At 34.0% G+C, this 27,310-nt stretch overlaps 1 protein-coding gene across 1 annotated transcript; it reads right to left on the bottom strand.

Moving 5' to 3' along the window:
• Nucleotides 1–588: 588 nt before the first annotated feature.
• Nucleotides 589–3,843, bottom strand: LOC127843037 (uncharacterized). Its single transcript, XM_052372857.1, has 4 exons — nt 3,676–3,843; nt 2,353–2,467; nt 1,437–1,640; nt 589–704 (listed from the first exon to the last, which is right to left on the bottom strand). The coding sequence occupies exons 1-4, from the start codon at nt 3,740–3,742 to the stop codon at nt 641–643; spliced, it is 450 nt and encodes a 149-aa protein (XP_052228817.1). The 5' UTR covers nt 3,743–3,843; the 3' UTR covers nt 589–640.
• Between the last annotated feature and the right edge of the window lie 23,467 nt (nt 3,844–27,310).

Raw genomic sequence — 27,310 nt, 5'->3', positions numbered from 1 at the left:
AGGAAGACTGTCGATTTTAATATGTTGGAACTACACATGTATGTCCATTTATTTTTAGGTAATGCAATATATTTGCATTCTGCTTAAATGTTTTGTTATTTTTTTTTAATGCACCTGGCACCAGCCGCAAAATTGTTACCAATAATGAAATGACGGATAATGTATGGCTCTTGTAATGTATATTTTTAATATAAGTTCACACACGAAACATTTCATTGAAAGTAAATCGTGGACGTATAAACTCACTATACTATATAACATTTTAGAAAACAGTAATAAACTTAAGTCACAGATTAAAAAGCAGTGCACACATTGGGGAAAAGTAAATTTCATATATAGACATATACTCACAATTCCAAAATCATTAATGAGTATATTTCATCTGAAAACCAAACATATCAGTAGCGAATATAAACGGTTAACTTATTTTTAGTTATTTAGGTTCAAATGATTGTCAATATTGATTTCTTTCAAAATGTTAATTACGCACAATGCACTTCCGTGATGTCTTTTTTATGGGTATATTATGGAAAATCCCGGTTCGAACGAAATTGTTTTGATGGACCAACAAATGAGAACAAATAGTACTAGTTTCTTTAATCTGTATTGTGTTTTTATAATAGCATGACTGTTTGTTGTGTTACTGGCAGTTGGTACCGTAGGTCAAACTACGATTCAGACAACGAGCCTTGTCGAATTCGCATCTGAAAACAACACAAAACCTGTGCGTCTTACATTATAAATGTTTATATATTTTAGCCTTGTTCTGAGAAAACTGGGCATAAAGCATGTGCGTAAAGTGTCGTCCCAGATTAGTCTGTGCGGTCAGCACAGGCTAATCAGGGACGAAACTTTCCGCTTTTATGGTATTTTTAAATTCAAGAAAGTCCCTCCTTACCGAAAATCAAGTTAAGGCGGAAAGTGTCCTCCCTGATTAGCCTGTGTGGACTGCACTTTACGCCAATGCATTAAGCCCAGTTTTCTCAGAACAATGCTCATTTTATAAGATGATAATCATCGTTTTAAATATATATGACTGAGCAGATATTGTCTTTATATTACATAATAATAATATGAATCGATCATACATTGAATGTTTCATATATATTTAAGTAAATCGAATGATGACATCAATCAAGTAAAGTGGCAGCATAATTCTTCAAGAACCCGAATAAGTATAGACAATTGGTATTGTACTTATGATAATGTTTGTGATCAACGTACCATCCTTCTTGTTGAGGTGATAGTGTTTATTAACGAGAATGTACTAGACATGTTGGTGCACATCAATAATTGAACGCGTGTTTAACTATTCAGATATTAAAGTTTGATAGCAGTTGGCTTTAGCTATTACATACACGTGTAAAAGTGTCATTATGATTGATGAAACAAACTTATAATAAAACATGAATTAACTTGAAAGACCTATAACGTACACGTTTGCGTAGAAATTCCCATTGCTTCCACAGATCTGCGTACCGCCTGTCTTGCACGTCGTGTACACTAAATCAAGACAGAATATGTCCATGACCACATGTGACCCGTCCACGGGTGTAGGCGTGGTGGACACGGTACCGCATGGGCCGTCATGGGCCTTGTGGATAGACATGTCGTGGCAGTAAGCCTTGGCCAAGGCACAGCTGCAAGGGAAATGATGACTATGGTAGTCGCGTTCTGAGAAAACTGGGCTAAGTGCATGTGCGTAAAGTGTCGTTCCAGATTAGCCTGTGCAGTCCACACAGGCTAATCAGGGACGACACTTTCCACCTTTATTGGATTTTTGCTAAGAGGAGACTTCATTTGAACGAAAAATGTCATACAAGCGGAAAGTGTCGTCCCTGATTAGCCTGTGCGAACTGCACAGGCTATTCTGGGACGACACTTTACGCACATACATTATGCCTAGTTTTCTCAGATCGCAACTCATAGTATAACACGTTACTTCAAGCGCTACGAACATCTAGTAGATGAGCGCAATGTGCTCTGGAGGTAAAAACGCACAATGAACGCACATATATAAAGATGTAATTTTTAATTTGGTAATTTTACAAATGGTTGTTCTAAAAACTGCGATTCATGTTCTATTTTAAGTGGTTGAATGGGTTTAATCAACTAAATACACGAACAGAAACAGCTGTGAGTCTTCAGTTGTGTAAATGGTGTGAAAACAATCTCGTATGTATATGAGGTGGTATTTCCAGCACAACACATTCTTGAACCGCTTCGGGCGAAAATGGGTTTTATGCCAAACGTGGCCAGCGTAGCTCGACACCAACCTGTCGCATAAGGCTACGAACACGCTCATTACTTTATATCGGATGGAGTAGCGATCAACCAGGCTGCGCGACTTACTTGTTTCTGTATGTCTCTCCGTTCGTGCCGCAGACGTTATTCCTGTCAGGGAGGAAGAAGCAGTCTTGCGTTATCACATATGCACAGAATTCCGCTCGTGCAATACTTGGTAGCACTGCAATAAGCGATAAAACGCGCGTGTTTGTTTATTTGTTTACTAAGATATTTCGCCGTTTACTACCATTTTTTAGTCTAATCATCGCGGCCAGTTAACCAAATCAAACGTTTTTTTGGGATAGCTTGATTACCAGTGTATACTGCTCACTTTTATTGTGTAACTTACAAACTGTCTTTAAAATCACATACAGGAGGAGAATGGGCATAGAAAATATTTCACGACCAATCCCAACACAATTTATGCTGCCGGGCCGGGGTTCGAACCCGCCATCCTCGGATTTGAAGTTTAGCGCTCGACCAGTTTGAATTATTTCAGCCTTGTTCTGAGAAAACTGGCCTTAATGCGTGTTCTTAAAGTTTCATCCCAGATTAGCCTGTGCAGTTCGCACAGGCAAATCAGGGACGACACTTTCCGCGTAAACTTGATTTTCGGTAAGGAGGGACTCTCTTATTGTGAGTATATGTCTATATATGAAAAATACCATCAAAGCGGAAAACGTCGTCCCTGATTAACCTGTGCGGACTGCACAGACAAATCTGGGATGACACTTTACGCCCATGCATTAAGCCCAGTTTTCTCAGAACGCGGCTCAATTTTCAGAAGTATTTTCTTTGAGGAATTTTTCTTTCTCACGAAAAACCGTGACCGTAACATAAATAATTAAACGTCTCCCGGTAATGTTATTAGAGTTTCATTATAGTTTAATTTTCCACCGTTGAATCCATTATTCCTGTTACAACGATAACAGATGTTTCTTCAAATTGTTACTTACTGATAGTTCACAGTTCACAAAAAGAGAAAATAATTACACGCATATGTGTAGTTCTATGCCTACTGATGTGATACGCTGTTTAAAGCCAAATAGGTGGTAATGAACGACGTTGACTAATGCAAACGATATGCTTAAAGCACCAACCAATCCACACCACAAATAAATTGATTCAAAACATACACGATCTTTTATTAAGACACAAACTTAGTATTCAAAGGACCGCTTTAACAGTATGCACATTCTTAAACTTTTTGGGTTCACCACGTTTTTAATTGTATCGTTGAAATGATGTTCAATGCACGATTACCACTCAATATTTCTTAATTTGATCGAAACAACTTATTTTTATACTAACGATTATTACTCCATATAACTTGTATTCTTGATGTATTCCTTAAACTAAACATATGATTATTTATAAACAGAGACTTACCCGCGGCAAGGCACGTGAACGCAAAAATTGAAAACATGTCTTCTATGTTTGACATCAAACGTTCCATTACAAATAAGATACAATACCGCCAAACCGTCACACACTAATCGATCTTATCAATTTAGTTTGTGTAGCACCTGCTGGCATACGTTTGTCGGTAGCGTTAAAACTGTTCTATTCACATGTTAAGTTCTGAATTTCAAGAAGGGAATCATGCGCTTGATACCTACACAATTAGAAAATGTTAGCCGTGCGATTTTACTGCATTTACCGAAATTCAAAGAACAATTGAAAACGAAACAAACAAGTTGTATCAGTTGTTGTCCGTGCACAATGTAACAGTATAATTGGATATCTGACTTAATCCATTTATGCCTAGCGTCTAGAAAAATGGCCTTGGCAAACAGCGTAGACCCAGATGAGACGCCGCATCATGCGGCGTCTCATCAGGGTCTGCGCTGTTTGCTTAAAGGAATTTTTGTAAGAAATATTCGAAATATAGAAACAAATCTACTAGACATTCCTAATTTTGGAAATAAATTGATCCACTTAAGAAGGATGGGAGATTCCACTAGGCACGGGTTAAATTCTACCGATATAAAATAAATTTTGACAATGTTATAATAAAAATGGAACTCGCTTGTGCAAGCTAAAATTCTGATCCTCATTGTTTTCATCGGACTCAATATGGTCAAGTTGCTTTAAGAAGGCGTAAGCGATAAGACTATCAAATTTCAAAGCATAATGATAAACAGCGTCGCCTTAACATTCACTGACCTAAGTGTCATTGACATAGATCTGCAACAACATATAGAACAATCTATACATGTAAACGTATGGCGGCACAGATGTAATGAGTTAATCGCCACCACCACCGCCGCCGCCGTCACCGCCGCCGCCGCCACCACACCACCACCACCACCACCACCACCACCACCACCACCACCACCACCACCACCACCACCACCACCACCACCACCACCACCACCACCACCACCACCACCACCACCACCACCACCACCACCACCACCACCACCACCACCACCACCACCACCACCACCACCACCACCTCCACCACCACCACCACCACCACCACCACCACCACCACCACCACCACCACCACCTCCTCCACCACCACCACCACCACCACCACCACTACCACCACCACCACCACCACCACCACCACCACAAGCACCATCACCACCACCACCACAAGCACCGTCACCACGACCACCACATGGATTGAAGTAAAATGTATCATCATCGAAAAAGAGATGACCGCAGGCAGTTGTATGAAGGTCTACAGTACCATCAAGACCCTCACAAAGACCAATCAGCTCAAGGCCAGAGTTTTATCAGACGCTGACAGGAATCTCCTTACCGAGAGTGATCCAAAACAGGTGGACTGAATACTGCAGTGAACTCTACAACTATCCGCATATTTGTTTATTCTTAAATATGTTATATGTAATATTGTATGATTCCCTGTCTTGGTCACATCTCTTTTACATATATGCTTTTGGCCAAAGGCGAAATGCCGGATTGCCAATAATCTATTGAAAATTGAAACAGTCAAATAAACATAAATTAACTATATTCATGTTTTTAATATATTCTTTCCCATTAATTTTTTTATATTCGTTAAACGAAATATATATAATTATAAAGCATGAAAAGCTTTGATCGATGGTTTGGAATGCCTCTTGTCCCCATATTGAAAGATTATGATATCGATTTATAATTAAAGAAATAAAATTTGTGTAAGATGGCTACAGCAAGAAACTGATATCTTCAAATAATGAATTTATTTATTCCCATACATCTAAGGTTACAGTATACTAAATACTTTTGGTATACCCTCTAAAAAATGGAACGTCATTTATTTGAAGTACCAATTCTCTCTATGAGCACTTGCCATTACTTTATTTTTGAATATTTCTGTGTGCATGTGGTAAGGAAAACATTGTTGTATACTACAAATTCAGTGTTTTGCTTTTAGGTTGGAGACTACATGAGACTTTGACAGATGGCGGGAAACCATCATCAACTGGAGAAAAGCCGGTAAAAAGATGGCCTTAAAACAGTGACCGTTGATTTGCGTCGAGTTTTTTCTGACATACCACATGACCTATCTTTTTTATTGTTTAAATCAATTCGGGTTGGAATGCTTTTAAAGAAAAGGTATGGTTATGAGAGTGTCTACGCGCAAAAGTTTAACGTTATTTTTCGTTGAAGTTGTTGGTTTTACATTGAATATGTTAAGGAAAAACATGTGTATGTTGGTATATTGTGACCTCTAACATGAACCGCGTCGTGTGAAAATGGGTCTTATGTCAAATCCGGACAGGATAGCTTGTGACCAGACTGCGCTTATGCGCTTGCTAGTCTGGAGCTACCCTGTCCGCTCTTGAGACCATGCAACCTTGCGTGCCTTTATAGCGGACAGAATAATCTGGATCGACACTTTACTCACATGCATTACGCATATGGATTACTCACATGCATTACTCACATGTATTACTCACATACATTACTCACATGCATTACTCCCATGTATTACTCACATGAATTACTCACATGCATTACTCACATGCATTACTCACATGCATTACACACATATATTACTTACATGCATTACTCACATGTATTACTCACATGAATTACTCACATGCATTACTCACATGCATTACACACATGCATTACTCACATGCATTACTCACATGCATTACGCATATGGATTACTCACATGCATTACTCACATGCATTACTCACATGTATTACTCACATACATTAGTTCACCAATCATGCTTGTGTTTTTTTTTTCCATAATTTTCTATTTTCTTTTGTTTGCTGGTTAATTTAAATATGAAAGTGATCACTTATATCAATTTTGTTCATAAGTTTATTTCATATGTGTTCGGACAAAAATGTTTTCCAAAGGAAAAGACCGACGTACTACTATTCTGTTTCAAACTTGTTATCAAAAGAAATGCGTGTAAAATGAATAAATTGAATACCTTATAAATAAATATCTCATTTGAAAGAACATACAAATATAAGTGTTCGAAACGCATTAAATTGAATCTGGGAAGATTTTCATGACAATGATGACAATAATAATGACGATGATGATGATGATGATGATGGTGGTGGTGATGGTGATTGTGATGATGATGGTGGTGATGATGATAATGATGATGATGATGATGATGATAATGATGATGATGATGATGATGATGATTACGACGACGACGACGTCGACGACGACGACGATGATGATGATGATGATGATGATGATGATGATGATGATGATGATGATGATGATGATGATCTAGCCAACAACACCATTTACGGCTAATAGTGACAAGACCTTTGCGTTAATGATTATAAGCAAATGAAAAACGATGTCAAGCGGGAGAAAGAACAAGTCTTCGTTGTGGATTAAGCTGCTAAGTGTATTTGCAATTCTAGGAGTCAAGCTTAGCGAGTGATATAATTGACTGCAATTCTAGGAGTCAAGCCTAGCGAGTGATATAATTGATATAAAAAAATTTCTTTCACTTTTTCATTCTTTAGCGTGGAATAAAATGAATCATATCCAACTATTGTTGTTGGTTGCTGCGCTCACCAATGTGCTCGAGCTGGGAAATTGCACACCTGAGAATATGAAGGTAAGACTATCAATTTTGCTAGTTCCAAAACGTTTGGTGATTTTTTTGCCGTCGCCACTAACAAAAATGTTATTTTCCTGTTTGCTCAATTACACTGCTCTGTAAATTATATTTTTTGCTAACGACAAATAAATTGTGTGATTTTTTTCTTTTGATAATTTGCAAAGCTCTAAATTTATCTTTAGATTCACAATTAGAGCTATGTGATTACTTTTTAAAAATAGCTAACAAAGCTCGATGCTTTTTATCTTTATTTTTCTATGCGGTTTGTATTAATTGTTTAACTGAACGGTTTAATGCGGTATTTTATTCCGGAAGGTTTACATAAAATGTTTACTAAATGTTTGTGGCATTACGCATTTTTATGAAAGGTTGAAAAATTAATTGGTATACTGTAGGGTTTTGAATTAGCTGTGTCACGTGGTTTCTGTTCTTATTATTTAACGTCAGGGTTTTAATCTTCAATCAGGGTTTTTCGGACGCTCCGTTTTACTTGATGATATTGCATTTATTGCTCTCTGCAGGCATTGACTTTCAACACGGGGCTTAGCGGCTATGTGGAAATATTATATCTAGGAAACGAGTCGAGAGTACAGGCGGGTGGCAATAATAAACGCCATTCGGGTTGAAGATGCAGACATAGTTTGCTTGCAGGAGGTGGGTAAATTCATTCCCGGCCATTTTAAAATTAGTTTATCGTTCTCGGGATCGTTGGAAATTTTGAATGCAAAAACACCTCTTATTAACAAGTTTAAAAATATAAGTTTTTTTTAACACTTCTTAATTGTAAGAGTATACACATTTTGATTAAAAAAAATCACAAGATGAATCCCCTTTTTTAAGTATTTGCAAGAAATATATCAAACTTCATCTAGTCGAATTAATAAGTTATTATTTTTCTTATTGGGTCATTGTTTTTGTCCCGACAAATAGGTAGGTTTTAAACGGAAAATCATGTGCAAGCTTTGTATATATGAACGATATGAACGAAAATCTTGATTTGAACGAAATGTCCATGCAGTCTGATATGAACAAATAAAAGTTATGTTGCAAATGTTGGTATGAGAAGGTGTTTAGTTAAAAAATTTGATCTGAACGAAGAAAGTTGGTTGCATACTCGGAGATGAACGAATTATTCGGTTTTTAAATCTGGTATGGACTAAGAAGGTTGGTAGCACGTTCTTGTAGAACGGAAAAATGGTTCTTGCAAATTATGTTACGAACGAAGACATTTGGTACCATATTCGTGTATGAACGAAGAACCATCTTTGCAAATTCTGGTACGCACAACGAGAATGTGTTGCTTATTTTGATACGATTGCAGATTTGTGTATGCACAAATACGTTTGATTGCATAAAATGATATAATCGACGACGAATTCTGGTATTATAAATCAGTATTGATGCAACTACTGATATAAACGACGGTTTTTGGTTGCACATTCCGCGCCTGCGTCCGTAATCAATCATTATATTCGAAAGTATGTTCATGTTAAAACTATGTACGTAATTCACAACTGTAAAATGTTCCGTTCAAACTTGGAATATAAAAATTACTTTAACACGATTAAAATATGAATAATCGTATTCCGAATCCCAAAACTGAGCATGACGTTTTTTAAAGATATTAACCGGGATACAATGCTTAATACGCCTAGGCGTAATATTATACGCGATATAAACACCAGTCAATATTTTTTCCACATAAAGGAATGTAATATGGAATTTTAAACGGTCCTTGATATTTTGCACACTTAGACTGGGAAAGTTTACTTCATATTAACCCTTTGCATGCTGGGAAATTTGTCGTCTGTTAAAATGTCGTCTGCAGAATTTCTAAAATTAGCATTTTCTTCTATTTTTTTTCAAAGAATACTATCAGAATAGCAAACAGTTTGGATCCTGATGAGACGCCGCGTTCTGTGGCGTCTCATCTGGATCCAAACTGTTTGCAAAGGCCTTTAAAATTCGGTTCCCGCACTGAAAGGGTTAAAACGAGGCTCCACATTATGCACACATACAACACGGTTAAATTATCTGTTAAAGTATGTCGATGATAATATCGTGAATATCTATAACAATCGGACCTGACAAAACCTTTTTTGAAAAGTGAATCCCTGTCGGAACCGAATGGCTTTGCCGGCCCTGCATGGTTTTATACTCATTTTAAAGGCGCTTGACAACATAACACTTGATTGAACCATATCTCAGCATGTTGTCTTATAATGAAGGAAACTGTCGTAGAGGGAATAACGACAATTTAAGTGTAAGTTTAATATCAAATGTTCTAGCACAGTTTGATTATTTCAGTTAGGCATATCGACTTCTTAAACGTTTTTTATATACAATATAATTGTTTGAAATAACATATGTAGTCATTAAATGTTTGCTTAGACTATTTAATAAATGCCAGGATAATATTTCATTTTATGTGGACACTTTTCGCATGCGCATGAAATTAGTCAGTATAATTGAAGTTGTTGCGAATGAAATGTACATAAAGTAAAGCTACTCTCAAACATGCATGTTACGGAGTTGAAGAGTGCTGTTTTTGAAGATGTAATTTTGAATACCACCGGAGGCAAGTATCAAAATATTTTGGCAGTGTATATATTTGTTTTCAGTGATGTACTCAATATTGCATTGTTATCATTTGAGTTAACAGTTTTCAGTTTGTTTTTTGTTTTTATTGTTGTTGTTGTTGAAATGCCATTGAGCGACTGCGCTAAGATGTACACATTATACCTACATTTGTATTTGTTTTGTTTTTTCAGGTGAATCTCGGAAAAGACATCGAGGCGATCGTCACTGGGCTACTGGACATCTATCCGCACTCACATAGCAGCCTGCACCTTTTCAACGGCTCACTTCCGTCACAGTCAGCGACGCCCGTCGGTAGGTGACGCTAGAAATTGCTGCTGAAGGTTTTTAATCAATGACATTTTAAACTTTGTTTTCTAGTTAGTAACATCATAACGAGTATTTTTTATCTTAAACATGTGGCATACAGCTTGTAAGCAATATATATGGGTATTTTTATTTTGCTAAAATGGCTTTGCCACATTAGTCATGTCACGCAATGTAAAACACTTTCTAGTTTTATCTTGAAGTGTAGCTAAAAATGTATTGTATTTGCTAAAAGCATGTGATGAAAAGATCCGACACGCGTTTTTTACGTTGATGTATTCAACTCTTTCAGAAAAGGTGTTCGTAAACTCGCCAAAATCTCGCTGCCTATCAAAATTAGACATCACTTCATCATCAAATCCTATCATAATTATTATTGTCACAATTGAATTGCACAAACAAAATATATCGACACCAGTCCGCACAGGCTAATCAAGGACGACACTTTCCGCCCAAATTTGAGTTTCGCTATGAATAGACTTTCTTTAAACGAAAAATGTCAAATAAGCGGAAAGTGTCGTACGCACAGGCTAATCAGGGACGACACTTTCCTCTTTTAGGATATTTTTCGTTTTAAGAAAGTCTATTATTAGCAAAAATCAAGTTAAGGCGGAAAGTGTCGTCCCTGATTAGCTTTGTGGACTGCACAGGCCAACACTTTACGCACATGCATTTCACAGAGCACGACCCATGTATAATGTTTTAGAAACGAGGTATTACACTATCAACGCGAAAGAATTATCTTGTCTGGTTTAATAAGGACAATTTAAGAATGGTTTGGCGGAAAATGGCCCCGTAATTATATGGCGGCGATAAGACAATTTCGACCAAACTCCTTTCGCCCATTCATCCACTGTCTATTGATCCACTGCTATGTGGCGATACGAAAACTGGGTCTAAAAGAGATGTCCTTTTACCTTAAATGTTTTAGCTCGATTGCATTGAAAGTCCCATGCTTATTGTGCCACTATAGAGTCAGTTTCCTGTGTAGAACCAGCACTTAATGTCAGAAGGGAAGATTTGAGAACGCTCACAGAAAGATAATATCAGTAGGCGGACACAATATTCACTAAACCAACGTGACCTCTATAGTAGCTTTCGTCTGCTTTATTTCCTAGTCCCACCATGTCCAAACCAGCAGATTATTGCTTTTCTCGCGTGCGTCAACGCCAATGCGTGTTTGACACATCAAGGAGGCGCCTCCGAAAGCGCCAACGACTTCCTGGGTTGCGTGTTAACCAGGTGCTCGGAGGAATTCCAGCAGGTCGCCTTCATTGGCGGTGAGAAGTGTATGACCTGCATACACAACCTGTTATATGACCCCAGCAGCATCGTCCCCAAGTACAGTATACCATGTGTTGTTTTGGAATTTTAATTCTTGTGTAACTTAAGTTCAGATTTATTTTGCACGAACTTTGGCAGCACCCTTGCGGTAGCAAGTGACTGTTAACTTGACTATCGCTTGATCAAACAACAAAGGGCATGGTGTCATATATCATTACTGCCATTAATAATTGTTAGAATCTATGAAATATCCGTATTCTCACATTCCCCTTAAATCAGGACAGAAAATCAGTCGAGAACACTTTTTGAAGACACACCCATCCAAAATATGGAACAAAAATAGAACGAAAAGAATTGTTTTTTGTGTTTTAATATTAGCCACTATGAGAGTGTTTGCAAACTTAATTATTCTCTTCGCCTGCAGTTGTGCCCCTTTGGCCCCAACCAGTCCACTGGGGGCCATGAACACCAACGGGCTGCTGATACTCTCCAAGCTGAAGTTCACCACACGAAGGACCGTGGACTTCTACCCTAACATCATTGAGCTGTTTGTTCGAGGGTTTTTGGAAGCAAAGGTAAATATAACATACCTATATCTGTTCGACTGAGTAATTCCGTACTTCTTTCGTTTGCTGGTTTAGTTTCTATGGTTATCTATGTGTGCCAACATTTCAAGAAAAAAAATCTTGCTATAAAAGTGTTTTTTGTTTTCAAAAGTGAATTATATCTGTATTGAAAATTGTATTTGTTACACGATATTTAAACAGTTTTATTTAAGATTGAACACAAATTCACTGCCGTGTGTACTCACCCATCCCCTACTGGCTCCGCACCCAATGCCGAACGTAAGAAACTTCAATTGTATAATTTAAATCTATCTACGGAATACTCCGTAAAAGAGATTTATGCAAATAAGCGTCTGCTGATCCACACTGAAAAAAATATTGTCAAGCCGAGCACTTGAAGCCAGTTAATCCAAACGTTTTGTTCAATTTTCATAAATTGTGCTTACAACCTTGTAAAAAACCTTCATCTACATCAACTTCTTAAAGGCGCGTTTGAGATCGGCGCTTCCTTATTAATACCTAGGAACCGTTTTATTCAACATTATACGACATTTTGACATTACGATATCACTTTAAATGAAGCATAATTGAAAATTGTGTATATCACTGTTTTTCATTTCCTTTTTTAATTGCATAAATATGTACGCAATTTTAAGAATGTAATGGTATACGTGTATATTATATTATGTATGTATATTAACCTTTTGGAATGGTCTAATTTCTCAGCGTTAATGCAGAGCTTCTTTAACACATACCTCGAGCAAAGTGCCTACGAGATCGATCAGCTCATCTCGCAGTTCCGCGACGTCAAGCCGGCGGTATTGATGGGGGATTTCAACGGTCGCGATACACCGGCAGGCTTCGGCCATGGTACTCCTGCGTTGATTTTGGCCGTGCTCTGTGAAAAGGGGGTGAAATGCATGTGCGTAAAGTGTCGTCCCAGATTAGCATGTGCAGTCCGCACAAGCCAATCAGGGTCGACACATTCCGCTTTTATGATATTTTTCGTTTAAAAAGTCTCTTCTTTGCAAAAAAATAAGTTTAGGCGGAAAGTGTCGTCCCGAATTAGTCTGTGCGGAGGGCACCGGAATTACTATTTATAAGTTAAAATCTGAATTAATAAACGTAACAAAGAACCAAGCTTACATGATGAATATTGAGATCTATATGTCATTCGGGCGAGTGTAAAGAATGGTCCGTAAAAATGATGAAACGTAGACAAATAGTTTAAAATACATGATGCAATATTTCAGATAGTCATGTTATTGTTTTAGTTATTAAATATATATATATATATATATATATATATATATATATATATATATATATATATATATATATATCTATATATATATATATCTATATATATATATATATATATATATATATATATATATATATATATAAGTAAAATGTAATAATCCAGATTGTGAATATTATATAATAAAAGTAAAAACACGTGTCTGGGATTTTAAATATATATTGATTTAGCCAACGCGTTTCGCATAGCTCATCAGGGCATAATACAATATATTACAACGTCAAAATGTCATGGAGATAACGTCATATCAATTATGACGTCATAACGTCAATAAATATTAAATGAAATTTAATTTGGGTTTAAATACATGTATAAAATGTTGTTCTTTTGCTAACCTAGCTGAAATATTGTTTGAAAATAGCTTATAAAATGGAAATATTTTAAATTTTGGTTCATTATGTGAAGATTCATCTAAATGTTTACTTAAAGGCATCTGTCTTGTTGAGGGGTCTCGCATTTGTTGTTCATGGACAGATCGCCTATTTCTAAGTTTATCGCCAGTTTGACCTATATAATATTGTTTGCATCCATTGCATAATAATACATAAATCACATTTTGTATATCACATGACATATTAGTTTTTATTTTGAACATTTTGCCATTAAAATCAAAAGAATTCCCTTCAATAATATAACCACACAGGGCGCATCTAGAGTCATTACATTTGGATACTCTTGGTTCTTGAGATGAAAAGTAAGATTTGGTTAACAGACGTTTTAAATTAGGTGGCTGTCGCTTACATTTTATTATCTTCTGATTTGAAATTATTTTATTCATAACCGGGTCTGTTTGTAAAATGTTAATGTTGTTTTTTAATACGCCAAACAGTTCTTTATTTTTTGGATTTTGTGTTGAAATAAATGGAATTATATTACTCTTGTCTTTTTGTGTTGATTTTGAAAGTAATTCATGTTTAGGGATGGAAAGTGCTTTTTTAATACCTGTATTTATAATAGATTGTGGATATTTTCTTTGAATAAGTGAATGCTTAAGTTCATTTAAACGTTTTAGTTTAAGTTTATCATTCGAAACTATGGTGCAGATCCGTTTCGCTAAAGTGAAAGGAATATTTATCTTTGTGTGTTTATTATGACACGAGGTAAAATTAAGATATTGTTTAGAATCAGTTTCTTTGTAATATATATCAGTATTAATTTCAGTATTGTTTTTTATAATCAATATATCAAGAAATGGTAACTCGAGTGTGCTTGTTTGCATTGTAAACTTGATATCCGAATGTAAGTTGTTTAAAATAGTATAAAAGTTTTGAAGTTCATGGGGAAATTTTGTCCAGAAAATAAAGCAATCGTCTAGAAATCTTTTCCAAAATGTTTTTATAAAAGAAAGAAATTCATCATTATAAATTGATCCAATTCTTGCATATAGTTTTTGTTCTAAAAATCCCACTACCAATGTAGCGTATGTTGGCGCGAATTTAGTACCCATTGCAGTCCCTTTAGATTGGTTGTAGTACTTATCATCAAAATTGAAGTTATTATTTTCAAGTATTATTTTTATGCCTTCTTTTATAAACCGTTGCGAAAACCTTTCATTAACCGAATCTGGATATTTTTGAAGCCAATAATCAATAGCTTCTAAACCAAGAGTATGCGGTATATTAGAATATAAATTAATTACATCAAATGATACTAATGTACTTGACTCTGGAACTTGTGAAGGTATATGTTTTAGGAAATCTATGTTATTTGTTATATTGCTATTGACATATTTTACAAACGGTTTTAACAAGATATCCAATAAAGAACTTAAACGACTTGTTTCACAGTTAGTTCCAGCGACTATTGGGCGAAAGTTTAAATCGTCTGGATCCATTAACTCTATATATTCTGAATTGCTGTGTTTAATTGCATCCTGAATGATTTTACTTTTATGAATTTTTGGAAGACCATAAAATAGGCTTGTTTTCCATTCGAATTTTACTAAGAAATCATTTTCCTGTTTAGTTAGTTCATTATTTTCCTTTAGTAAATTGCGTATTTTTGAAAGTGTTATTTGACTACCATTATCAGGGATTGGTTTATAATATTCAACGTCATTTAACATTGTTAATAATTTTCTTCTATAAAAGTCTGTATTCATTATAACAATTCCGCCACCCTTATCTGCTTCTTTAATAGTTATGGATTTGTCTTCTGCTAATAAATCTATAGCTTTTCTTTCTTTTAATGATATGTTATGTTTAGTGTCATTTTCCATTTGAGAATGTTGAAGGCAAAGTGTTCGAGTAACATTTATATAATGGTCTAGTGTATTATTTCTATGTTTAGGTGGATAAAAGGACGTTTGATTTTTAACAATAGAATTGTTTGTATTATTATGATCACTATTATTAAAAAACTCTTTAAGCCTAAGTGATCTATGAAAATCATCCACATCTTTATTTGATCATAAGAATCATTTTTATATTTAGGTGTTGGTGTAAATTTAAAACCCCTCAATAAGACGTCAATTTCAGTTTGAGATAATGATCTTTTTGAAAAATTGTAAATTTTTGTAAATAATTTTGATTTTTCAGCTAGGTTACCTAAAGTTTCTATGTCGGACTGCTCCACTCCCTGCCTCCTTCTAAAAAATCAACGTTAAATTCGTTTGGTTTGTCGTCGTTATCTTGCAATATGTCGTCGCTCGTATTGTTGTTGTTTCTATAGTTTTATGTATGAAGACCTTGTGTTATCTCTTATATTGCTTCTGTTTGAAGTGGAATTGTTTCTTTGGAAATTGTTATGTAATTCGATGTTGGTATTATTAATTTTTAAAAGAACTTCTCTTACAATACTTTCCACATCTATATTTTGTAAACAGCTTGTTTGATTTTTTTTGCAGATTTCTTCTTTGCGAATGTTGTTTATTGGTGTTTCTTTCTTGACTGTTGCAGTTGTATGTTGTTTTCAGATTTTGGTTGTTGGTGGTGTTTTTTCGGACAGCATCCGCATATGAAGAGGGTTGATTTTTGTTTACGAAGTTTTGTTTTTTAAAGAATGGATTTTTATTTTCATGTTCCTTTATGAATTCTTCTTCGTATTTTGAAAGCCATTTTTCATTGTTTCCCCATCTTTTATGTGAAATTTCTTCATTTCGTTGCGTTTCCGTTTTCCAAAGTTCTACCAGTGTCCGTGCTGTTCTTCCGTTGCATTTTGAATTTATCAATTTGAATATTTCTTCGTCGATGCGCTTGAATTTCTCACAGTTTGAAGAAGCACGTAATGACTGCAATTCTGTTTGGATATTGAAGTCATTCAATACGGCCCTTTCTCTAACTGATTTCTGATCGATATTTTCATTCGGTATTTCTTTTTTCTGTAAATGTTTTGGTATTACCATTGGAGTTGATCTTAACCATTTAGAATATTTTTCAAAATGGCCTTTATTTTTTATCATGGACCAGTACGTACTTTTTCGTATTTCCATTTTGTTGTGCCATATATTTGATATTTCCATTTTTATTTTTAGTGCTTCTCTTTCAAATATGTTATTGTTTTCCTCGTTATTTTCGTGATTCACGGATATTTCGGGCTTCGGTATATTTTGAGAAATTTCATGTACAGCTGATTTTATGTCAGCGACAATGTCATCTTTCCTAATGGCAGTATTATTATTTTTTGCAATTGCCGCGCTCAAATCGTTAATTGCGGTCAATATCAGCGACAGTTTATCGTCTATTGATTTTAAGAAACAACTATTATCCTCCTCCATGACTTCCTCATTCGAGTTTGATTTCGAGCAATCCGACGAATCAGACAATTCTTCAAGTTTTGCTCTCTTCGGTCCCATGAACACGCTGCACAATCCGTTATATATAGTTATATAAGTAAAATGTAATAATCCAGATTGTGAATATTATATAATAAAAGTAAAAACACGTGTCTGGGATTTTAAATATATATTGATTTAGCCAACGCGTTTTGCATAGCTCATCAGGGCATAATACAATATATTACAACGTCAAAATGTCATGGAGATAACGTCATATCAATTATGACGTCATAACGTCAATAAATATTAAATGAAATTTAATTTGGGTTTAAATACATGTATAAAATGTTGTTCTTTTGCTAACCTAGCTGAAATATTGTTTGAAAATAGCTTATAAAATGGAAATATTTTAAATTTTGGTTCATTATGTGAACATTCATCTAAATGTTTACTTAAAGGCATCTGTCTTGTTGAGGGGTCTCGCATTTGTTGTTCATGGACAGATCGCCTATTTCTAAGTTTATCGCCAGTTTGACCTATATAATATTGTTTGCATCCATTGCATAATAATACATAAATCACATTTTGTATATCACATGACATATTAGTTTTTATTTTGAACATTTTGCCATTAAAATCAAAAGAATTCCCTTCAATAATATAACCACACAGGGCGCATCTAGAGTCATTACATTTGGATACTCTTGGTTCTTGAGATGAAAAGTAAGATTTGGTTAACAGACGTTTTAAATAAGGTGGCTGTCGCTTACATTTTATTATCTTCTGATTTGAAATTATTTTATTCATAACCGGGTCTGTTTGTAAAATGTCAATGTTGTTTTTTAATACGCCAAACAGTTCTTTATTTTTTGGATTTTGTGTTGAAATAAATGGAATTATATTACTCTTGTCTTTTTGTGTTGATTTTGAAAGTAATTCATGTTTAGGGATGGAAAGTGCTTTTTTAATACCTGTATTTATAATAGATTGTGGATATTTTCTTTGAATAAGTGAATGCTTAAGTTCATTTAAACGTTTTAGTTTAAGTTTATCATTCGAAACTATGGTGCAGATCCGTTTCGCTAAAGTGAAAGGAATATTTATCTTTGTGTGTTTATTATGACACGAGGTAAAATTAAGATATTGTTTAGAATCAGTTTCTTTGTAATATATATCAGTATTAATTTCAGTATTGTTTTTTATAATCAATATATCAAGAAATGGTAACTCAAGTGTGCTTGTTTGCATTGTAAACTTGATATCCAAATGTAAGTTGTTTAAAATAGTATAAAAGTTTTGAAGTTCATGGGGAAATTTTGTCCAGAAAATAAAGCAATCGTCTAGAAATCTTTTCCAAAATGTTTTTATAAAAGAAAGAAATTCATCATTATAAATTGATCCAATTCTTGCATATAGTTTTTGTTCTAAAAATCCCACTACCAATGTAGCGTATGTTGGCGCGAATTTAGTACCCATTGCAGTCCCTTTAGATTGGTTGTAGTACTTATCATCAAAATTGAAGTTATTATTTTCAAGTATTATTTTTATGCCTTCTTTTATGAACCGTTGCGAAAACCTTTCATTAACCGAATCTGGATATTTTTGAAGCCAATAATCAATAGCTTCTAAACCAAGAGTATGCGGTATATTAGAATATAAATTAATTACATCAAATGATACTAATGTACTTGACTCTGGAACTTGTGAAGGTATATGTTTTAGGAAATCTATGTTATTTGTTATATTGCTATTGATATATTTTACAAACGGTTTTAACAAGATATCCAATAAAGAACTTAAACGACTTGTTTCACAGTTAGTTCCAGCGACTATTGGGCGAAAGTTTAAATCGTCTGGATCCATTAACTCTATATATTCTGAATTGCTGTGTTTAATTGCATCCTGAATGATTTTACTTTTATGAATTTTTGGAAGACCATAAAATAGGCTTGTTTTCCATTCGAATTTTACTAAGAAATCATTTTCCTGTTTAGTTAGTTTATTATTTTCCTTTAGTAAATTGCGTATTTTTGAAAGTGTTATTTGACTACCATTATCAGGGATTGGTTTATAATATTCAACGTCATTTAACATTGGAGTTGATCTTAACCATTTAGAATATTTTTCAAAATGGCCTTTATTTTTTATCATGGACCAGTACGTACTTTTTCGTATTTCCATTTTGTTGTGCCATATATTTTATATTTCCATTTTTATTTTTAGTGCTTCTCTTTCAAATATGTTATTGTTTTCCTCGTTATTTTCGTGATTCACGGATATTTCGGGCTTCGGTATATTTTGAGAAATTTCATGTACAGCTGATTTTATGTCAGCGACAATGTCATCTTTCCTAATGGCAGTATTATTATTTTTTGCAATTGCCGCGCTCAAATCGTTAATTGCGGTCAATATCAGCGACAGTTTATCGTCTATTGATTTTAAGAAACAACTATTATCCTCCTCCATGACTTCCTCATTCGAGTTTGATTTCGAGCAATCCGACGAATCAGACAATTCTTCAAGTTTTGCTCTCTTCGGTCCCATGAACACGCTGCACAATCCGTTATATATAGTTATATAAGTAAAATGTAATAATCCAGATTGTGAATATTATATAATAAAAGTAAAAACACGTGTCTGGGATTTTAAATATATATTGATTTAGCCAACGCGTTTCGCATAGCTCATCAGGGCATAATACAATATATTACAACGTCAAAATGTCATGGAGATAACGTCATATCAATTATGACGTCATAACGTCAATAAATATTAAATGAAATTTAATTTGGGTTTAAATACATGTATAAAATGTTGTTCTTTTGCTAACCTAGCTGAAATATTGTTTGAAAATAGCTTATAAAATGGAAATATTTTAAATTTTGGTTCATTATGTGAACATTCATCTAAATGTTTACTTAAAGGCATCTGTCTTGTTGAGGGGTCTCGCATTTGTTGTTCATGGACAGATCGCCTATTTCTAAGTTTATCGCCAGTTTGACCTATATAATATTGTTTGCATCCATTGCATAATAATACATAAATCACATTTTGTATATCACATGACATATTAGTTTTTATTTTGAACATTTTGCCATTAAAATCAAAAGAATTCCCTTCAATAATATAACCACACAGGGCGCATCTAGAGTCATTACATTTGGATACTCTTGGTTCTTGAGATGAAAAGTAAGATTTGGTTAACAGACGTTTTAAATTAGGTGGCTGTCGCTTACATTTTATTACCTTCTGATTTGAAATTATTTTATTCATAACCGGGTCTGTTTGTAAAATGTCAATGTTGTTTTTTAATACGCCAAACAGTTCTTTATTTTTTGGATTTTGTGTTGAAATAAATGGAATTATATTACTCTTGTCTTTTTGTGTTGATTTTGAAAGTACTTCATGTTTAGGGATGGAAAGTGCTTTTTTAATACCTGTATTTATAATAGATTGTGGATATTTTCTTTGAATAAGTGAATGCTTAAGTTCATTTAAACGTTTTAGTTTAAGTTTATCATTCGAAACTATGGTGCAGATCCGTTTCGCTAAAGTGAAAGGAAATGGGGAAACAATGAAAAATGGCTTTCAAAATACGAAATGGGGAAACAATGAAAAATGGCTTTCAAAATACGAAAAATAATTCATAAAGGAACATGAAAATAAAAATCCATTCTTTAAAAAACAAAACTTCGTAAACAAAAATCAACCCTCTTCATATGCGGATGCTGTCCGAAAAAATACCACCAACTACCAAAATCTGAAAACAACATACAACTACAACAGTCAAGAAAGAAACACCAATAAACAACATTCGCAAAGAAGAAATCTGCAAAAAAATCAAACAAGCTGTTTACAAAATATAGATGTGGAAAGTATTGTAAGAGAAGTTCTTTTAAAAATTAATAATACCAACATCGAATTACATAACAATTTCCAAAGAAACAATTCCACTTCAAACAGAAGCAATATAAGAGATAACACAAGGTCTTCATACAGAAGAAACTATAGAAACAACAACAATACGAGCGACGACATATTGCAAGATAACGACGACAAACCAAACGAATTTAACGTTGATTTTTTAGAAGGAGGCAGGGAGTGGAGCAGTCCGACATAGAAACTTTAGGTAACCTAGCTGAAAAATCAAAATTATTTACAAAAATTTACAATTTTTCAAAAAGATCATTATCTCAAACTGAAATTGACGTCTTATTGAGGGGTTTTAAATTTACACCAACACCTAAATATAAAAATGATTCTTATGATCAAATAAAAGATGTGGATGATTTTCATAGATCACTTAGGCTTAACGAGTTTTTTTAATAATAGTGATCATAATAATACAAACAATTCTATTGTAAAAAATCAAACGTCCTTTTATCCACCTAAACATAGAAATAATACACTAGACCATTATATAAATGTTACTCGAACACTTTGCCTTCAACATTCTCAAATGGAAAATGACACTAAACATAACATATCATTAAAAGAAAGAAAAGCTATAGATTTATTAGCAGAAGACAAATCCATAACTATTAAAGAAGCAGATAAGGGTGGCGGAATTGTTATAATGAATACAGACTTTTATAGAAGAAAATTATTAACAATGTTAAATGACGTTGAATATTATAAACCAATCCCTGATAATGGTAGTCAAATAACACTTTCAAAAATACGCAATTTACTAAAGGAAAATAATAAACTAACTAAACAGGAAAATGATTTCTTAGTAAAATTCGAATGGAAAACAAGCCTATTTTATGGTCTTCCAAAAATTCATAAAAGTAAAATCATTCAGGATGCAATTAAACACAGCAATTCAGAATATATAGAGTTAATGGATCCAGACGATTTAAACTTTCGCCCAATAGTCGCTGGAACTAACTGTGAAACAAGTCGTTTAAGTTCTTTATTGGATATCTTGTTAAAACCGTTTGTAAAATATGTCATTAGCAATATAACAAATAACATAGATTTCCTAAAACATATACCTTCACAAGTTCCAGAGTCAAGTACATTAGTATCATTTGATGTAATTAATTTATATTCTAATATACCGCATACTCTTGGTTTAGAAGCTATTGATTATTGGCTTCAAAAATATCCAGATTCGGTTAATGAAAGGTTTTCGCAACGGTTTATAAAAGAAGGCATAAAAATAATACTTGAAAATAATAACTTCAATTTTGATGATAAGTACTACAACCAATCTAAAGGGACTGCAATGGGTACTAAATTCGCGCCAACATACGCTACATTGGTAGTGGGATTTTTAGAACAAAAACTATATGCAAGAATTGGATCAATTTATAATGATGAATTTCTTTCTTTTATAAAAACATTTTGGAAAAGATTTCTAGACGATTGCTTTATTTTCTGGACAACATTTCCCCATGAACTTCAAAACTTTTATACTATTTTAAACAACTTACATTCGGATATCAAGTTTACAATGCAAACAAGCACACTCGAGTTACCATTTCTTGATATATTGATTATAAAAAAACAATACTGAAATTAATACTGATATATATTACAAAGAAACTGATTCTAAACAATATCTTAATTTTACCTCGTGTCATAATAAACACACAAAGATAAATATTCCTTTCACTTTAGCAAAACGGATCTGCACCATAGTTTCGAATGATAAACTAAAACTAAAACGTTTAAATGAACTTAAGCATTCACTTATTCAAAGAAAATATCCACAATCTATTATAAATACAGGTATTAAAAAAGCACTTTCCATCCCTAAACATGAATTACTTTCAAAATCAACACAAAAAGACAAGAGTAATATAATTCCATTTATTTCAACACAAAATCCAAAAAATAAAGAACTGTTTAGCGTATTAAAAAACAACATTGACATTTTACAAACAGACCCGGTTATGAATAAAATAATTTCAAATCAGAAGATAATAAAATGTAAGCGACAGCCATCTAATTTAAAACGTCTGTTAACCAAATCTTACTTTTCATCTCAAGAACCAAGAGTATCCAAATGTAATGACTCTAGATGCGCCCTGTGTGGTTATATTATTGAAGGGAATTCTTTTGATTTTAATGGCAAAGTGTTCAAAATAAAAACTAATATGTCATGTGATATACAAAATGTGATTTATGTATTATTATGCAATGGATGCAAACAATATTATATAGGTCAAACTGGCGATAAACTTAGAAATAGGCGATCTGTCCATGAACAACAAATGCGAGACCCCTCAACAAGACAGATGCCTTTAAGTAAACATTTAGATGAATGTTCACATAATGAACCAAAATTTAAAATATTTCCATTTTATAAGCTATTTTCAAACAATATTTCAGCTAGGTTAGCAAAAGAACAACATTTTATACATGTATTTAAACCCAAATTAAATTTCATTTAATATTTATTGACGTTATGACGTCATAATTGATATGACGTTATCTCCATGACATTTTGACGTTGTAATATATTGTATTATGCCCTGATGAGCTATGCGAAACGCGTTGGCTAAATCAATATATATTTAAAATCCCAGACACGTGTTTTTACTTTTATTATATATATATATATATATATATATATATATATATATATATATATATATATATATATATCATAATGCCGACTTAAATCAGTTTTTTAGATACAATCAACAAAATGTTATCAATTTGAATACCCAATATGCGATTAACATTTAGCATACGCGGGACACATTGTCTGATTTTGGTTAACATTTGTGCGTAACAACACCGAAAACAACCGAATACCCATATTAATAACGAAGAGTTTCAATATGATCGCATATCTCTTTACTTGAAGACCAGTTCCTGAGTCTCATCTCTGTATTCAACACGGATGTTTCGCAAGTGTGTTCAGTCTGTCCGTCTCCTGAGAACGTCTACAACGTCAACGAAACGTTTTACATTGACTTCGTATTCGGAAATGGCTTCCAGATCTTCAACACTAAGGTTGTGTGCATTCCTGTGTACTGTGAAGCCATATTATTTGGCAAGGAATAATGTTTCGCGGTCTGAAAATTGCGCTCCGAAAATTGTCCCTTTATTAATCCTTTCTCACTCAGAAGCCAAGTAAAAATGGCTATGTCACATTCGCAGTTACTCGCAGCCTGTTCAGATTTTATGCTGTTTGCTGCTCATCAGAAGCTTAGGCTTGAAAATGAAGCCTTTAAAAATTGAATATAGTACGAAATTTCTTTATTTATATTTAACTTTTTTAGGGACTGGACTACTAATGCGTTAAAAATACTTATCTAAGTGGTAAAGGGTTTAAAATACTTATAACCGCAGAGCACAGTATGGGAGACCACTGTGAACAGTTTGAGTCTACTCGTTATAGTGATATATCCCTCAAGGAGAATTCAAACCGTGCAATGCAACATACGGGCGACCACTGAGAGGGGGTTTATTTCGAAACCAGCTCTCTAAGGTGATCTACCCATAAGGATAATTTTTAGAAGATGTGTGCCTTATTGGATACAAATGCGATGGATTTTATTGTAAAGCCCACTCCTCTAACACAATACATTTTTCCTGGTTAATCGCAACTGTATAGTTACAATCAAAAGTTAATCAAATTGAATTACATACATTTATAATGGAAATAATGTTTGCAGATCTATGATACCAATAAAAGTAATAAATGTATACGAGTTATTACGAGGTTTATAATACGTTATTCCTAACATTTACATTTCAGCGCGTTTTCACCCCCAACAGAGAAAACTGGACCATTCTGCACAATGGTCAGAATGTTCCACTCAGTTATCACTTTGGAATCACTGGGGAGTTCAAAAACTTCACGAGCGGGTGTACCATCCATTTGGAATCGTGCGACGGGAAAGAAGTTTATCAATCTGTTTAGAAAAGAATCCTTACGAATATATTACAATATATGTCTTCAACCGCTGTTTCATAATAAGTTTACCTTGTTTCATTTAGTATTTGTTGGTGTAATACCTGTATATTAAATCGGCATTCATGTGTTTATATATTATGCAACGCAAGAATCAATTAACTCAATTCTTTAAAGAGAAATAGCGTTAAATGAATTTTAATTTAAGTTCATTTAAAAAATTTAATGGCATTAAAAATGTATGACATTATAGTCTGTGGACGGTTGGTTTAATGACTTACACTTTGAATATTGACTTTTTACTGATATAAATAATATATATAAATAAGACAACTGCGAAACCAGAATATGTTCATAACGAGGGCAAATAAACTTATATAAACTTCTGTAAAACTGTTGTCATGGTTATGATGGTATGTTTTAACAACCTCAACTAGCATTATCATATGCTTAACAATTATGTGATGTATCCGCTAAAAGGACAAAGAAATATTTAATACCGAATAGTGAAAGGCCCGACTAAGATACGCAAAAGCTTCAGTTACGCATAGACGATTGGAAAAATGGAGTCAAATAAGTTTCATTTACGCACAGACACTAGGACAAGGCATTTCAGTAATAAGATGAGTGAACTGCAATTAAGAAGAATTATCCATCTTTTTGAACATAGAATATGAAGTTCAACGTTTGCGTGCAATTACGTTCGACCTACTTATCTACAAAATATATTAAAATAAAAGTTTGTATATGTGCTCCGGGTTAATGGACCAACACTTATAACTGCGACCAGCTTTTTTCCAGGATTATGCCCCCTCCCGCTTTGTACTTATAAAAGACACGTTAAATTTTGCGTGCAAGATTAAATTGTGTTTAAAATTTGCTAGCAACACGAAAAATTCAATTAAAAAATCAAGCATGTCTTCGGGATTATCATACAAGGTCATTGATCAGAGCCAATAGCATTGACTTGCAATTATGCAGAATTACGCCCCTTTTTATATTTAAAATATCAGGTTAACGTTAGTCTGCAACCGCTTATTGTCTCTACATCAATGTATAGCTTTATGGTCATTACATACAACTATTACCTTCAATTTAGAAGAATAATGCCCAATGTATTAGTTAAACTAAAGAAAAATCGAAAAGCTTTCAGTGGCTTAAATTTGATTTGTAGTTTAGAAGCGCACATAGTCACCACGACCTCTTTTGAGCTCGCGCCTGCTTCATTTTCAAATCCCACTTTACTCGCGTGCGTAAGCGTCATAGACTGTATGCACTATATGGCGGGCGCCAGCTGATTGGTGGAAATCCAGACGGTTGACTAGATTGGCGGTTGAATGTCTAGCATGCAAAACCTGATTCAGCAGACGGTTGCCTACATTGGCGGTAGGATTTGTTGCATACCGAACCTGATTCAGCAGATTGCATACATTGGCGGTGAAATGTGTTGCATACCGGACATGATTCAGCAGACGGTTGCCTAGATTTACGGTGAAATGTGTTGCATACACAACCTGATTCAGGACTCAAGCAACATTGTCCCCAAGCAGCGCTGAGGTTTGTTTAGGAATTACAACTCACGTACTCAAGTTCATATTTATTGTATGGGAGCTTTGAAAGCACGCCTTGCATGAAAACCATGTTAAATTTACTATCTCTTGATCATGCAACAAAACGCAGGGTGTTAAATGTTATGAATAATACGGCAAATAACCACATTCTACCATTAGGTACGACACATAGCGACATTTTACATATAGGTTATAGCAAATGGCTACATTATTCACATTAGATTCGGCAAATGACAACATTATGTTTACCAAATAAACTGCGGAACTAACAGGAATGAATACTCATTAAAGAAGCCTTGCGCTCTCCGAAAATGATAACTGTTATGTGTTCGTCAGAAGTTTCTATTTTGGTTTCGTGCCATCTTGATTTGCACTGACGCGATTTACAGTTGTGCAGTAGTGAATCTTTAATCATCTTTAAACGACGTGCCTAGATGTTTCCGGTCCTTAAATTTAAAATTTGTCATCAAGTCTAAATCAAATTATTCCTGCACCCGGAATCGACCCTAAATTTTTACCACCGAATCTATGTTCCCCAAACTTTAAACATTCTGCTGTTACGTTAATACGATAGTTTTAGTTAAGGGTTGATATACATGTGATTAACCTGTATTTACTCCGTAATAAGTTTTTTTTTAAAGAAATCGTCGTCAATTAAAAGACATATAATGCCGTTACATTCAAATATTATAATTCTTCAAGTCAAAATTGCGGTATTTCATCAAAA

Source organism: Dreissena polymorpha, chromosome 1, assembly GCF_020536995.1.
Source record: "Dreissena polymorpha isolate Duluth1 chromosome 1, UMN_Dpol_1.0, whole genome shotgun sequence".
Classification (NCBI taxonomy): domain Eukaryota; kingdom Metazoa; phylum Mollusca; class Bivalvia; order Myida; family Dreissenidae; genus Dreissena; species Dreissena polymorpha.
This window is presented reverse-complemented; position numbering and strand designations above follow the sequence as displayed.